The following is a 15,653-nucleotide window of genomic DNA, read 5'->3' as shown; positions in this document are numbered from 1 at the left end:
AGTTACATCTAATGGTTGGAATGAAAAGAGCAAATGCCAGAACACCAAGTTACATTAGTCTTTGGGATTGTGCAATGTCATAATCAGATCATGATAAGGAGGGGCATAGATTAGAGGTAGTGTGGAGGTGTTTATATGTTGAAATGTTCTCAGACAACTTTTTTTTTTTTTTTTTCTTTCTTCCCTCTTTTGTTCGATTCTAGGGTGCTTCTGGGGAGAGAGGAGAACCAGGACCATCAGGTCCACCCGGCCTCCAGGTGCCCTGTGTTTATTGTTTATTGGTTTCTGATTCTTTTTAATGGACTAACACCCCACTCTACTCCACCTCCCCCTCCCCTCCATCCAAAAAAAAAAAAAAAAAAGGAGGCATCTAAACATTTTCATTAGGGTGCATGTCATCATATTTTGAGGTAAGACAGATCAACCACTTGACAAAAGTTATTGCTTAGTATTTCATAATTGCAAACCAGATGGCTAGCTCAGTACATTATATTATGAAAAACCTCTAGCTATCAAATTAGCACCTCCTACTTTGTAAAGGATTGGAATGAGTTGAGTAAACATCTTTGTGTTAAAAAAAAATCTGCTAGCTAGGAAAGTGCATCATTTATCTATGTAACAGAGATGATAATACTGTTCCTTCACATAGGGATTGCCTGGTGGACCAGGACCAGCTGGAGAGAATGGAAAGCCTGGAGAACCAGTAAGTAGTAGTTCCTTTTTTAAAATACAATGAAAAATACATGAAAAGCTCTTCCTAGATTACATTTCCAAATTCAGACAGCCATCAGCACTCTACAGAGCAGAGCAGTCTGCTTTAAGGGATAATAGGCAAGAGAAACAGTACCAACCACAAGGCAGATTTACTAAGTAAAGTACAGGGATAACTTGTGTTTATTTTCTCATAAACAGGGGCCAAAAGGTGAAATTGGAGGACCCGGATTCCCAGGCCCTAAGGTAAATCATACAGCAATGGTTCTATAATTACGTTGAAGAATTGATGAACTATGAGCCTGATAACAAAGAATAACACATTTCTTTGCCACAGGGTGAAAATGGTATCCCAGGTGAACGTGGTGCACAGGGTCCTCCAGGACCTCCTGGAACAAGAGGTGGGCCAGGTCCTGCTGGCTCAGAAGGTGCCAAGGTACCCACAGACTTGCTTGCCTTCTGCTATTACGTGCATCATTTAGGTTCATGTTCTCTCTTTTTTAACCTTTTCCAATTATTTTTTTATACTCTTTAGGGTCCTGCTGGACCCCCTGGTCCCCCTGGAGGCACGGGGCTGCCTGGCTTACAGGGAATGCCAGGAGAAAGAGGAGCTTCTGGAAGTCCTGGACCAAAAGGGGATAAGGTAATACACCCATACATACCCATGCTTTGCCAATTTTATTCTAACTCGGTGTTAGCTTCCCATGAGGCACTGGGTTTGTTCACGTCTTCACTTTTAGCCTGGTTTCAGAGGTGCTGACTGTGCAACAGTATTGTTAATTTAGCAGTGTGATATGGGTCCTGTATGTTAAAAAAAATAGGATTTTTCACCAGGTTTAATACATGCTAGATATTTTGCTATGTTAGGTCTCTTGGGGGAGGGGTACATCAAAACAGTTCTAATGAAACTACAAACAATAAGAATAGTTCATACCATGGGCAAACAGTTTGGCATAGATGCTACTTTGAATCGATCTGGGTTTTTTTTCCATCAAAGTATTCAGTAACTGATGCTGAACATCATCATCTGCAATTTTAGATTTGTATGATGACAATAAGGAAATTTGGTTATTGAGATAAGCTCAGTATGAGATCCTCTCCTCAGTAATGTTTTTATTATTTTTTTTTCCTCCTTATGCCTGCTTTTCATTTATGCTTTTTATGTCTTATGCTTGCTAGGGAGAACCTGGTGGCAAAGGTGCTGATGGCCTTCCTGGTGCAAGAGGAGAGAGAGTGAGTAGTCTTTAAACATCTGACAGTTTATCAATTAGCTTTGCATAGTCTACATTTAGAGTGTGAGCAAACTTACAGTAAGTAAATACTGCCTAGGAGAGGTAAAATAGTCATCCCATTGTATTTCATTCCAGCAGTGCAAATCTGGTTTCATAAACCAAAGTAGACTTAATACTAGCTTTTGTGATTATAGCTGCTTGGGTAGATATAATAGAATTAAGCACAATTAATTACAAGTAAAATGAATTGGGATGATGTTTTGGAGAGAAAACACTGACACAGAAGTAGAGAAAACGTTACTGGCTTCCTAAATCTAGCTGGCTGAGGAGGAAAATGCTGGTTCTAATGAGGCACAAAAAGACATCATGATAGTAAGTATTCTCATACGGAATACTTCTACGGGTTACTATATATGATATATATATACACATCTATATAGTATAAGCACTTGAAATGTATACATGTATCTAATGAGTACATGCAAGTATAGATACGTCAAAATAATGAAAGATAACAAATAAAAAAACAGCTTGCATGAGTTGGAGGAAATAAAAAAAAATGTATTTCAAACCATCAGGTATGCATTAAATTCTCAAGAAAGAAAAAAATCAAGCTAAGAAAAAGAAGGTAGTCAAGAGATGTTGAACATATACTGAAGAAATATGGACCAATTATCAATATGAAAAGTTGGGGCAATGGATAGCTTTTATTGTCTACCATTGAAAGAGACCTATTAAATTCAGGTGATTTTGGATTAGGTTTAGATGGTGGGGGGAAAAAAAAAAGAGGATAAATCTATTGGAGATCTCCTACATTGCAAAATGGTATGATCTCAGAGTGTCTCTCCAAAACATAGTGTACAACAACACAGTGGCATTGTAGACTGACTTCCATTTAAATATCTTTAGCAACCTGCTTACGCTGAAATATAAATGCTATTTATCAAACAGGAATTGACATTGTCTTATTTTGAAACAAAATATATTGTTTTCTTTTTTTCTTTTTTTTAGGGTAACGTAGGTCCCATCGGTCCTCCTGGTCCTGCCGGCCCACCTGGAGACAAGGTAAAGCATCTTCCATAATGATGTTGGATACCATAGACAGTCACACTGGTGGCTGTCTCATGGGAGGAAGAAAAACACCTAGTGAACATTCTTGTTCCTTGCAGGGAGAGACCGGTCCAGCAGGTGCCCCAGGTCCAATGGGTTCCCGTGGTGGTCCTGTAAGTGGCTGTACTTTTCATCCAGTATAACTTTACCATGGCTCCTCTAGCCTAGTATAGACATCAGTATTGCACCTACCCCATCAGGAACACATGTGACTTGAGTTCAAAATAAACTAAGCACATTCAGCTCCTGTTGACTCGGGGTTTACAGGTGCTAGGGACTTCAGAAAATCAGTAATTTTAACACTGTAGAGGGGTTAGAGGGCTGTGGTGACAGGTCAGGGCAAGAGTGTAAGTAGAGTGTTTCCACCTTGTCTTACAGTTAAAAAACTTCTAAAAATACTCTTATTCTTACATTTATATTTTTGATTGATAAAATAGCACTTTTGGATCTCAGTAGGATCTGGGAACACCATGGATTGTGCTCAGGTTTTGTACAGGTGTAACTGAGATCAGTTTGTCACACTTTAGGTAATTATCAGAGTATTCCTGAACAGTTGTTTTTAGAGCTTGGGAGCAACTCTTGGTTTGGGGTTAGTTCCTCCAAAGGCTGATAAGACCAATAAACTTTAGTGGTATTCATGGGAGTGTTCTCTAACTTGTAAAGTGAAGCCTATCTTTCTAACATCTTCCATTGCTGCCATGTGTTCTACAGGGTGAACGAGGAGAACAAGGTCTTCCTGGACCTGCTGGCTTCCCTGGAGCTCCAGTAAGTATAAGTGCTTAAAAACAATTGAATGTGATTATTAATTTTTAGTTTCTCTAAGTTCATTCGCATCTCAGAAAGGCTTGCTCTGTCTCCTTTTAATATACATACCTACTACATACATTTGATTCATTTGCTATTCTTTCTGTACTCAGTCACACATACAGCAATATTTCTTTATTCTTCCCTTCCTGTACTGGTAGACCAAGTTCAACTGCATTCACATTTAATTTAATATTTAAAGTCCCTTCAGAAGACTATCTGGATAAGGTTTCTTGCCACAGTGATATCATCTGCATTTTTTGAGTCATAATACAACAATATATTTTTTTCTACAGGGTCAAAATGGGGAACCTGGTGGGAAAGGAGAAAGAGGCCCACCTGGTCTAAGAGGAGAGGCTGGACCCCCTGGAGCTGCAGGTCCACAGGGTGGTCCTGGTGCACCAGTAAGTTTTTGCTGTTCCTTATTGCTACAAAGAGAGGTTTCTTCAGTTCTGTCTCAGCCTCAAAGTGGCTGGGCCACAGTGCAAGCATTTAAACTGCCTGAAATTTAATGACACTTCCTATAATTTTAATCTATTTATCGAATCATTCACTTTATCTGTTTTCTTCCATGTAGGGTCCACCTGGTCCCCAAGGAACAAAAGGAGAACGTGGATCTCCTGGAGGCCCTGTGAGTATCACTTTGACTTAGTCACTGATAACATTTGTTGTAATGGAGTAATTTATGTAAATTAAAAACAAGACCTTCGGTGACTTTAATATGTGCAGTTCAAGAATAATTAAAGTGTTCCAGAAGGAGTTATTAAAGTGGAGGTGTTTAGTGATCTGGATTACATTGATGCTAATATAAATAAGGTGCCAAAATAGCTTTTGGTACAATGACCCAAAGCTATAAAATGGCTTATCTCAACAGTTACTAGATTTACATCACACCTTTGCCAAGTTTCTCAGAGCTCATTAGTTCACCTTTGAGGAATATATGGGACCTTCCCTTAAAAAAATAAGAATGTCTTCTTTCCTCGGTTCCGGGACATTTAATTCAGGTTAAGCAAAAAAAGCTAAATATAATTCAAAGGCAGCTGTTGTATAAAAATCAATTCGCTTATGTTTTCCAAGCTTCAGAAAATGACAACTAAAAGTATTGATCTCTTACAGGGTGCTGCTGGTTTCCCTGGTGCTCGTGGTCTACCTGGTCCCCCTGGAAACAATGTAAGTTGTCTTATCCCCCTTTTCTTTTATTCTTACCTTGTGGATATATATTTGAACTCTGTTAAGCTGTATAGTGGATATATTTGAACTATATTAAGCTATTAATATACTATATTAACTATATTCAACTATATTTGAACTATATTAAGCTCTATATAACTTGACATGAATGTAATGTAAACAAAAGCATCCTGAATATGATGTTTGGACTTAGGGAAAAACTTCTGCACAAGAGTTTACTTACCTCTTATTTCATATAAATAGCAATCCATTCACTTACTGTCTTGATACTCCTTCGTCTATTATGGTTTGCTTTCTAAAGCCCATCAGAGTTAGTGGACTACTTCTCCTGAATCAGATCCTTGAGTGTTTCTGTTGGTGGTAGACCCCTGTCTTCCCTCTTGCTCTTTTACAATGCAAGAAACAGTCAATTCAGGATCTTGGATTCGTACGCATTTTCAAAACTACATTTTGTAGATCACTGTTGAGAATTTTTTCAGTTGCCTGTAACACAGGCATAAGGGAATGGCATAAGATTTAACCATCTTAAGACAGAGGAATTTGGAAAGATTCTTGTGGCAATTTTTTTTCTCTTATGATATGGTCTACATCTGAAGTTTAATCTACCAGTCTGCAGTGTCCTATTGTAAATATGTATGCTGGGCCATCAGCCAATTCAAATATTTTATACAATATCTGTGCATGAAGAAAAGCTATTTCATAATATCCTGGCATGTTCAGCATGCACCTACTATGGACTCATATAGTAAAAATTAGATTTTGATTTTTGATGCTTTAAAAATTAAGAAAATACAAAAATTATAAGTTATCCTTTGTTGTACATAACTGAAACAAAGTAAGAAAACTTCTCTATTTGAATAAACAGATGTTTACTTTCTGTCTTATAGTTAGACAGATACAAATTAGAATATTGCTGAATAAAAAGAAAAAGTAGGATTTTATTTAAGGTACTATTAAAGGCAACATAGTTCTTTTCCATTGATTAGCCAAGCTAAGAGTTTTAATGAAAGCCATTTTATTCTGCCTGTGTCCGAGACACCACCTTAAAGATACCTGGCATGAGTGATTCAAGAAATCATTGATTCTGCAACTATTTCAAATTTTTGTGACAGAGGCCCAGGTAAGGAATATGTATCTTGTGCTGGATGCATTACAAACACTGGGCATCCAAACTGTGCAGGTGTTGTATTATGCAAACCGTATGTCCGGACAGTAGGAAATAAAAAAAAAATCAGGTTTGAAAGTGGTAGGCAAAAGGATTCTCTTTATAAGACCAGATCAGAATTGGGTGTGCAGAAATTGGACCCTAAATCTACTATAAGGCAACGAATCAAGTCTGGTTGGCTTTCATGAGGAAAGATCAACACCAGCAAATGTGTGCTACTGGTTCAGATAACACAGCTCATGCTCTCCTCTTTAAATTTTGTTTTAGGGCAGTCCAGGTCCTCCTGGTAACGCAGGGCCTGCAGGCAAGGACGGGCCTCCCGGACCCCCTGGTAGCTCTGGCGCTCCTGGCGGTCCAGGACCTGCTGGAATAAGAGGTGAGCCTGGCTCACCAGGTGAAAAAGGGCCACCAGGCGCACGAGGAGAAAGGGTAAGTACACATCCAGTCAAGGACTGTTACGCTAATTGGCAGGGATTATGTTTGTCAAGACTAAGAAGCCACCAATGGAATGTTGAACATCCTCAGTATTGACTGATCTGACTTTTTTTTCCTAAACAGGGAGCACCAGGAGAACCAGGTCCTCAAGGTATCGTCGGTGGCCGAGGTAACACAGGTTTGCCAGGTCTGCGTGGCCCGAGCGGTCCACCCGGTATGGCAGGTGCCAAGGTGAGAGTTCATTCACTGCAGCAATAGCCTCAAACCTAACTCAACAACTGTAACCCAGCTGCTACACACAGCTTTGTGTTACAGAAAGTAATTAATGTGTTGTATTTTTAGTCCAGAGACTACAGAATTTACAGTTATTTTTGTTTACATCTGTAAAATGTTTGGTAGTAAGCAGCTGTGGGATGCGAGGTTGTCTTTAATCTATAAACCCAAGAGTCCTGGACCAGATTATCTAGAAATGTATAACCAGCTTCACCCACTTAAGGAGGGCAAAGGGCTGTAAACTCCCCCTGAGACAAGAATTGAGTCATAGTTTCAAGTTGTTTTTCTTTGCTTAATTCTCAATATGTTTCCTGCTTAAATATTATGACCCAAACAGGAAAATACTTTCACCTCCTTCCAGAAAAGGTGGTATGAGGCTTAGTTTGTATTTTATCACCAATATTGTGACAGACCAGCATTTTTTTTTTTGTTAACTTCTTTGGCTATTGTTTTTGGGCACATAAGAAGAGACATACCCATTTATTATTTCTTAGTTGACAAAGCAATAAGGAATGTTCCTTGGGTTCAATGGCCTTGTGTGCATATTACTAACAATGAAAAGAAACCAGTTTGGCCAAGTCTTTATCTTTCTTATTTTGATTATTCACAATCACAAAAGTCACGCTGGCCCTTCACTTTATTAGTTCTCCTTCATAATCACTACATATTTACCTAGAGATGTATAATACAATGGTGTTTCATAAGTACATTATCTGCAACGAAATCCTTTCCCTTTTTGTTCAGGGTGAAGATGGTAAACCAGGCACTAACGGTGTCCCAGGAGAACGCGGTGCTCCTGGTCCACAAGGTCCTATTGGACAGAGAGGCTTACCTGGAGAGCCTGGCAGAGATGTGAGTGGATGTGTTAGACCTTCCTGCTAGCTTGTGAGTTACAAACAGGAGACTCAGGGCCTAAATACGCTTCAAGGTTCACAAAGCCTCTCTTGAGTGCCTGATGCCCAGGGGGCCTGGGCAGATCACATCCTCATGTAAGGTGGTGTAGCCTGCCATCCCTGCTATACCTTTTACTACCTGTGGACCGTGTCTCTGTCACACTTGAAACAGAAAACGAGACTGCGCTGCCTGTACACCTACAAAACAGTGCGGGTTTGATAGAAATTTTATGGGCCACTCCTCCTCCAGGAACTCTTCCTTTTTGAAAGCTTTCTTTGATGAGCATTATTTCAGTTTACTGGAAAACAAGCTGTCTATTCATCATCCAGATTATAAACAAACTGTATCACTCTTTTTCTTTTTCAGGGTAACCCTGGCTCAGATGGCTTGCCTGGACGTGACGGATCCCCAGGAGGCAAAGTAAGGAATCACCAATATCTTTAGATTGCCAAATAAGTGTTATGTAGAGATGACAATATATGTAGCTGGTTCTTTGCTATGTAACTTGTTCCTTGAATCTCTTATGCTCCACCTTGTATACTCTTTACCTTGTAGCTCTGTGAAACATTAAATTTCTTATCTTGTCAACTGTGACTATCTGCAGGGTGACCGTGGTGAAAATGGCTCTCCTGGCCCTCCAGGACCTCCTGGTCACCCTGGACCTGCAGGTACCAGCGGTGCACCTGGAAAAGCTGGTGAAAGAGGATTTCAGGTAAGACCAAAGTAAATATCTTACTGCTTATTTACGTACCTTTCCTATGCAAAGTCCATTTCATGCTGTAATTAAGTGGAAGTTTGGAAGAGTCACACATTTGTAACTGTCATAGTTTCTTGGCATTGAGGACCTCTTTTATCAAGGGGTGAGACATCACAGTTTATGTTTCTGATAACTGTATATAAACTAAGCTCAAAAGCCACATACTCCTTAAGATGCCAAAAAAGCACATCATCCCACCAGGCCCTGTCTTAATTTCCATCCCATCTGGTGCTCATGCAGCACAAGCTATGTTATTTATTTAAACTGAGAGACTGGAAGTCTTCAAGTTATTTCTGAGAAGTGGTGACATTGAGCACTGAATACCTCACAAAATGAAGAAGGGGGTCTAGTGCATGCAGTATCTATCAGTGCCTACAAGCAGATGAGTAAGACTGACATTGGTAGAGAAAGGAACTGACCAAAATTCTTGCTGATTATATAGTGTGTGTGGAGCTTCCCCTTGTTTCTGAGCAGCTGCTGGCTTTGAACATACTGCTTATCTGGAAATAAAAAGGCGATCTAATAAACTCCAAGTAATCAATGCCATCTTATTCTTACTGTGTCACAGGGTCCACCTGGCCCTCCTGGCTCTGCTGGTCCTGCTGGTGCTCGAGGTCCTGCTGTAAGTCATATTTAAAATATTTGTTATATCATACATTCACTATTTCTTGTTATTTGGGCATTTTTCTTATTTCTTTATATATTCTTCTTATTGCAAATCTGCTCTTAAAGGGTCCTCAAGGTCCTCGTGGTGATAAAGGTGAAACTGGTGAAAGAGGCAGCAATGGCATAAAGGGTCATAGAGGATTTCCTGGTACCCCGGGTCTCCCTGGTCCTCCTGTGAGTATTTTGCATTGGATTGGGAATTACAACTGTTCTTAGTTCCTGTGGTTTGCATCCCAGGTAACTAGTTAGCCATAACTAATTTACTAGGGAGAGAAAAAAAAAAAAAGTATAAAGAACCTGGGTAATTTGATTGTTCAAACATCCAAATTCCCTGAATCAACCTGGAAAAAAAAAAAAAAAAAGTGTTAATGAAGAACTGAAAGAAGCTGCCAGGAGCTAAAGCTGAGTTTGCTAAAATCCCTTTCAGCTACATATCTGCCTTTGCCTGAAACAAAGACTTCTTCCATTCATTTATACAGGCTATTCCTGATTCATTTGTAAAAGATAGAAATAGAGGTTGAAATATTAGTTTTAGATAACTGTCTAGCATAGGTTTCTATATCCATGTAAAAGCTACTTGGAGTCCAAAGACCTCTCCTCTGTCATGTATCTTGTTCAGTAATTAAAATTAAGGCAAAATGGGCACGAAACTGTGAGTTACATGCATTATAATTTTGAACAGTTCTTAATGGCTAAAAGAGTTGAAGGGTAATAAACAGGCATGCCCTAGGTATTTATGACCAGTAAAAATTTAAAGAGGGCTTTATACTGAAGAGAACCACTAATAGCACTCATGATACAAGTGAGAATCAAGGTACTAAAACTCACGTAGGTAATCTACCAATTAAGGCAAAAGGATGGAAGTGTTAACTATAAACAGCACTGATTCCAACCTGTTTAACAACACAATATAACCTGTTGTCTCACTTGTGATTTTAAAAAAGTCTGATAAATTATCATTTACACTATGACAGCAAGATGAGTAATCATTTTCAAACATATAGCTTACTTCTCAGTGGTGCATACATAGAACAATTTTTTAAATGCATTTGAAAACACCTTTGTTTGTCAAATTATTCAAATAACTTTACTGGTAATATGATTTTATGGTAATATGCAGCATGTTGAGCCTATAGCTGAGTATTCTTATGAATACTGGTTTTATTCCAAAGCTCACTGATGTCAGTTGGCTTTCTTGCATTTGGGATTACATTGCATCACTAATATTTTTTCATATAGAGAATATTTGATAATTTTTTCTAGTTAAAGAATGTCAATCATTCTTTCTCATATCTGATATAGCCATTTTATAATTACGTGTTTAATACAATCTTAAAGATGTTTCAAAGTCTCTATTGAAGGTCCAGCCAGCTAGATACAAAATATTACTGGCCGGTGTATGACTGACTTACCTTTTCCTCATAGGGTCCCCTGGGTCCACAAGGCGCAATTGGAAGTCCAGGAGCTTCAGGTGCAAGGGTAAGAAAAATTCCTTCCTACCGGAAGGAAGATTCAGACTGTTTAAAAAAAAAAAATTAAAAAACATTTAAAAAAAATAATTTAAATTGTCCATCTTAAGAGACGACAGCTGAAGAAAGACAGCTGATAAATCATACAGCAATGTTTGAAATCTCTCACAAAGTATATCTGAATTTGAGATTATCTGGTAAGCTATTTTGACCATATTATTTGTGTTCAACATTGTTCTAGGGTCCCCCAGGACCAGCTGGACCCCCTGGAAAAGATGGTACCAGTGGCTATCCAGGTCCAATTGGTCCTCCTGGCCCTCGTGGTAACAGAGGTGAAAGTGGCCCTGCAGTAAGTAAATTGCACACACTCAAACAAACAAATCTTCAGGGTTTATTCACAAAACACAGAGTGCTCTCCTGTTTAAATATGTCCCTCAGAAAATTCCGTTCTTCATGGACAGAATTTGTGGTAGGAGGTATCTACCTATCAAGGCTAAATCCAATGCAGATAATTTGTAGTTCAGTCTAACTATTGATGCACTGAGCGTTGTGTTAATCTCAGGTAATCATTGACTTTTCTGTGTACAACAAGAAGGTGGGATCTCCGCTTCAGGGCATAGATTCCCTTTGTGTCCTGGAAGCTGTGAAGCGTCTTTCCTAGATGACTCTAGAGATGGCAGCACTGCAAAATTACTTCTCCCAAAGCCAAGAAATGGTTAGTCTCTGGATTTTGGTGGAAAGGGTTCCTTCTTCTCAAAGCTCAGACAGAAGGACAGTCACAGCTTGACTAAATTAGGAAAAGAAAATTCCGACTTTAGGAAAATAAATGACTGGAAAGTCTATCAGATGTTTATACATAGCAAGTGCCATCATTTAATGAATAAGTAAGATAATTTTTATGTGAGAATTCTATTTTTTTTAAGATTAGGGCCCACACAGACTTTTAGTTTTAAACTGTAATCTCTACTCAGCAGTGTGTTCACTATTTTTTTAGGGTCCACCAGGCCAGCCTGGTCTTCCTGGTCCTTCCGGTCCTCCTGGTCCATGCTGTGGTGGTGCAGCTGCCCTGGGTGCTGGTGAAAAAGGTCCAGTGGGCTATGGATATGAATATCGAGATGAGCCAAAAGAAAATGATATCAATCTGAGTGACATCATGTCTTCAATGAAATCAATTAACAACCAGATTGAAAACATCATTAGTCCTGATGGGTCACGGAAGAATCCAGCTCGTAACTGCAGAGACCTGAAATTCTGCCATCCTGAGCTCAAGAGCGGTATGTTAGGTCTTTATTTTCACCAGTGGTAGCAGACCTTGATTTCATTTTTTTCCTTTTTCCCTGACTGCTACTGTTCTTCAAGTATTTAAATGCAGAAATCTACTATGAAATTTTATTTTTTGAAACAAATGTCACTATAAAGATGATAAATGTAATAATCCTTCTATCTATTTTACTAGTTTACTTTTATTATACTTATAATTTACTACTCATTTACAGTATAGACACTGACTTCAACTCTACTCCTTACATGCTTGAAAGTGAACATCTGTTGAAATAATTTTATGGAAAAAAAAACAACATTACAAGTTCTATATTTATTTCAAGTGTCAGTCATATTACAGTATTAGCATGAACTCAGTGTATTTTATACCATCTTATTTTCTGTGGCATCTCTTCTGTCAAAATTAATATGCTTCCTAATTTGGCTCAGGAATCTGGCACAGAAATAAGCTTCACCGTCATGTAGTCAGATTCTTCTCCAAGCGTACTAAGCCTCTTAACATTCTTTTACCTCTAGGAGAGTACTGGATTGATCCTAACCAAGGCTGCAAGATGGATGCCATCAAAGTATACTGTAATATGGAAACTGGTGAGACGTGTCTCAATGCTAACCCCAGCACTGTGCCAAAGAAAAACTGGTGGACCAGCGAAAGCAGTGGAAAGAAGCACGTTTGGTTTGGAGAATCTATGAATGGAGGCTTCCAGGTAAGAAATTACCACAGTTAACAGCCCAAAAGGTAGTACGCATATATTGTATTCATATACATTGCAGCATAGTAATAAATAATCCTGAAATTAAACTAAGCTAAACATTTAGTGTGTGAAGTACTAACTGTATGGCCTGTCCCTAGACATGATTAAACAAACACTGTTGCTTATGTGTTGTGCTTTACAGTTCAGTTATGGAGATCCTGAGCTTCCAGAGGATGTCTCAGAAGTTCAGCTGGCCTTCCTCCGCATCCTCTCGAGCCGTGCCTCCCAGAACATCACCTACCACTGCAAGAACAGCATTGCCTACATGGATCAAGCCAATGGAAATGTTAAAAAAGCTCTGAAACTGATGAGCTCTATGGAAAGTGAGATCAAGGCAGAAGGAAACAGCAAATACACATATGCTGTTCTGGAAGATGGCTGTACTGTAAGTAAACAATACTTTAGTATGGTAGTTTAATAAATAATTCCCTCTAGAGGACTAGACCCATAACAAAGGAAGAGAGAGCTTTGCATGACCTGGGTAAGGAGAGAACACGCTTACACCTAATCAGGGAAATTTAGATTCTGTACACGAGAAGTGTCACTCCTGTAGCAAATGTAGAAAGTGAGATGCACTCCTATTTAAGACTGTGCTTTACAGGTATCTCCTTGCTTTAGGGTCAAAGTCAAAAAAGTCACAGTGAACAAGTTTTAACCCATCCCATGTCAACTCTAAAACTAAGAGTAGTAGGAATGGTCTTAGTCATACAAAAAAAAAAATCAAATTTAGCTGGTTCAAGTTATGGGCTATGATTATGGGCAAACACAGTCATTTCACAGATGCCACTTTACTTTGCTCTACTATCCATCATTTCTCCCTCTCACTGTTTCAGGTTCCAAAAGCACAACAAACACTGACATGCATGGCAAATCTGCTGTTTAAAGATGCATGAACACATCTACTTTGCAACTGCTTTGTGGCCATTTCTTTAACATGAACATGAAAAGCTACCTCCTTACTGCTGTCACTTTTTCCTGAGGCCAAAACTGCTTTCCAAACACAGCAGCCATTTGTACCATCTCCCAGCCTGCAGAGCACGTTTCAGTCCTAAGTCAGGGCACTGGCACTGCCCCAGAGTACTCTCCTGACCCTCAGGGATCCCATCCCTTCTGAGCAGCAAGGTCTACAACCCTACAAGACATTGCATAAAAGGGCCAGAAATGAAGAATGTCTATCTACATGTTCATGTCTACAGAGACTACAACCAGTTTTCATGGTGTTGAGAGGGGCACATTAATACAGAAAGAGAAAGTATGAAATCCCGTAAACTGTAGAGTAACTTTCATATAGTCCAACAGCGATTTCTCTAACAAACATATTTGTTTTTTCTTTTCTTTTTACCTTCACAGAAACACACTGGTGAATGGGGTAAAACAGTCTTTGAATACAGAACACGCAAGACAATGAGGTTGCCTGTGGTTGATATTGCACCCATAGATATTGGTGGTCCTGATCAGGAATTTGGCGTGGACATTGGCCCGGTCTGCTTCTTATAAATCAAAGATTCTGCTCTTTCTGAAACCCCAGCAAACAGATTCACACTCCAACTGTGCTCCTTTGTTTTAGCCTTGTCAGCTAGTACAGGTGACCGTCTGTATCCCAGTTATTTATTAACAAAATTTCTGGGGGAAAAATTGATTTGATATCAAGGGTTATTTTTTTCGCTATTACACAAAATACAGTAAAAATGCTTTTTTTGCTCTATTTTTTTTACCAAATTCCATCTTCAGAACATGTCTCCGTGGTGCTATAATACAACTTCAACACTTAATAAAACAACACTGTGTTCTATTAGTTGAATGTTAGCCAATTTACAAAGCACTGATTGCTCCCAGTACCAAAGTTTACCCTTCTTTCTAAGATGCAGTCCATAAAGCTAGAAAGGCCTCCCTGTTTCAACTACCTCAACATGGACAGAAACTGGGATGTGTCTGATAGTCAAACCAAAAATCAAACAAACCAATCAAAACACATTGGACCCATTGGTTGAACCATTTGGTACAAAATTGTGTATTTCTGTACTGATTAGCTGTGAAAGAGTACAGTGTATTTTAAGATTTTAATACCTTAATGTCAGCAGTCACCATAATCTTATTGTTGGATTGTATTCTGTTATCAAAGGTGCTTCTCTACTTTCCTGTCATTGCTGGTCAAGACCACTAAAATTAGGGAAGTGTAAAAGACTAATACAATGGTGCTAATGTATTTTTCACTCCTAACTCTGCAAGTCAGGGTTATTGACTTGCTTAAAAAAAAAAAAAGGTCAAGGATTTAAAGTAATTTTAAATGTCTCCTGTCAAAGATCGTCATTGGCACGTCATAGTTGAGAACTTTCTCCCTTCACTCTGTAAAAGTCAATAAAGATGCAAAATTGTGAATTTTTGTCACGTTAACACATTTATAGTGTTGAAGGTTAACCATCTTTGTAAGCTTTTATATGGTTGTTGGTCTATTCCTTACAGAGACACATAATAAAATATCTAATAAAACTCCTTGTTTCATAAAACTGACTTTTTAAATTATTTTACTATTTGTATCTCTTTCTTCAAACAAATTAATCAGGCAAGACACAACTCTGGTACCACTTTAACCGATTTTTCTAAGATAATTTGTTTGAAAGAAAACTTGGTGATCCTAAGGGATGCAGTTTATGGCATCATACTATGAAATTTTTTTTCTTACTTTTTCCACTCCTCTCCATCCAGTTGCTCACTTTTTCAAGCACATTGGACTTCTCTGACTATCAGCACAGATTCAGTTCTGACAGCAAGATCCAGAACAGTTTCTATGCACCTAGGCAGATCAGGTTGGAGGAAATGTAAGAGCTTAATCCTCCCTCCCCTCAAAAAAGCTGCCTCAATCTAAGTAAACGGGCAGTCATAGAATACTGTCCTTTCAGATGGCAGCTTAAA

The 15,653-nt window shown here is 38.7% G+C and overlaps 1 protein-coding gene across 1 annotated transcript in view; it reads left to right on the top strand.

Annotated features, from left to right (window-relative positions):
• Positions 1-15,251, top strand: part of COL3A1 (collagen type III alpha 1 chain) — a 52,543-nt gene extending 37,292 nt beyond the window's left edge. Inside the window, exons 27-51 of the mRNA XM_086751177.1 lie at positions 204-257; positions 650-703; positions 913-957; positions 1,049-1,147; positions 1,247-1,354; positions 1,891-1,944; positions 2,955-3,008; positions 3,113-3,166; positions 3,765-3,818; positions 4,154-4,261; positions 4,435-4,488; positions 4,974-5,027; positions 6,481-6,642; positions 6,772-6,879; positions 7,666-7,773; positions 8,182-8,235; positions 8,420-8,527; positions 9,141-9,194; positions 9,305-9,412; positions 10,664-10,717; positions 10,949-11,056; positions 11,702-11,981; positions 12,505-12,692; positions 12,883-13,125; positions 14,091-15,251. Of these exons, the coding sequence (XP_086607303.1) occupies positions 204-257; positions 650-703; positions 913-957; positions 1,049-1,147; positions 1,247-1,354; positions 1,891-1,944; positions 2,955-3,008; positions 3,113-3,166; positions 3,765-3,818; positions 4,154-4,261; positions 4,435-4,488; positions 4,974-5,027; positions 6,481-6,642; positions 6,772-6,879; positions 7,666-7,773; positions 8,182-8,235; positions 8,420-8,527; positions 9,141-9,194; positions 9,305-9,412; positions 10,664-10,717; positions 10,949-11,056; positions 11,702-11,981; positions 12,505-12,692; positions 12,883-13,125; positions 14,091-14,237 (2,514 nt within the window). The 3' untranslated portion in view covers positions 14,238-15,251. The remainder of the gene's footprint in view (positions 1-203; positions 258-649; positions 704-912; positions 958-1,048; positions 1,148-1,246; positions 1,355-1,890; positions 1,945-2,954; positions 3,009-3,112; positions 3,167-3,764; positions 3,819-4,153; positions 4,262-4,434; positions 4,489-4,973; positions 5,028-6,480; positions 6,643-6,771; positions 6,880-7,665; positions 7,774-8,181; positions 8,236-8,419; positions 8,528-9,140; positions 9,195-9,304; positions 9,413-10,663; positions 10,718-10,948; positions 11,057-11,701; positions 11,982-12,504; positions 12,693-12,882; positions 13,126-14,090) is intronic.
• The last annotated feature ends 402 nt before the right edge of the window (positions 15,252-15,653 follow it).

This window comes from Chlamydotis macqueenii, chromosome 6 (assembly GCF_036417535.1).
Source record: "Chlamydotis macqueenii isolate bChlMac1 chromosome 6, bChlMac1.mat, whole genome shotgun sequence".
Taxonomy (NCBI): domain Eukaryota; kingdom Metazoa; phylum Chordata; class Aves; order Otidiformes; family Otididae; genus Chlamydotis; species Chlamydotis macqueenii.
This window is presented reverse-complemented; position numbering and strand designations above follow the sequence as displayed.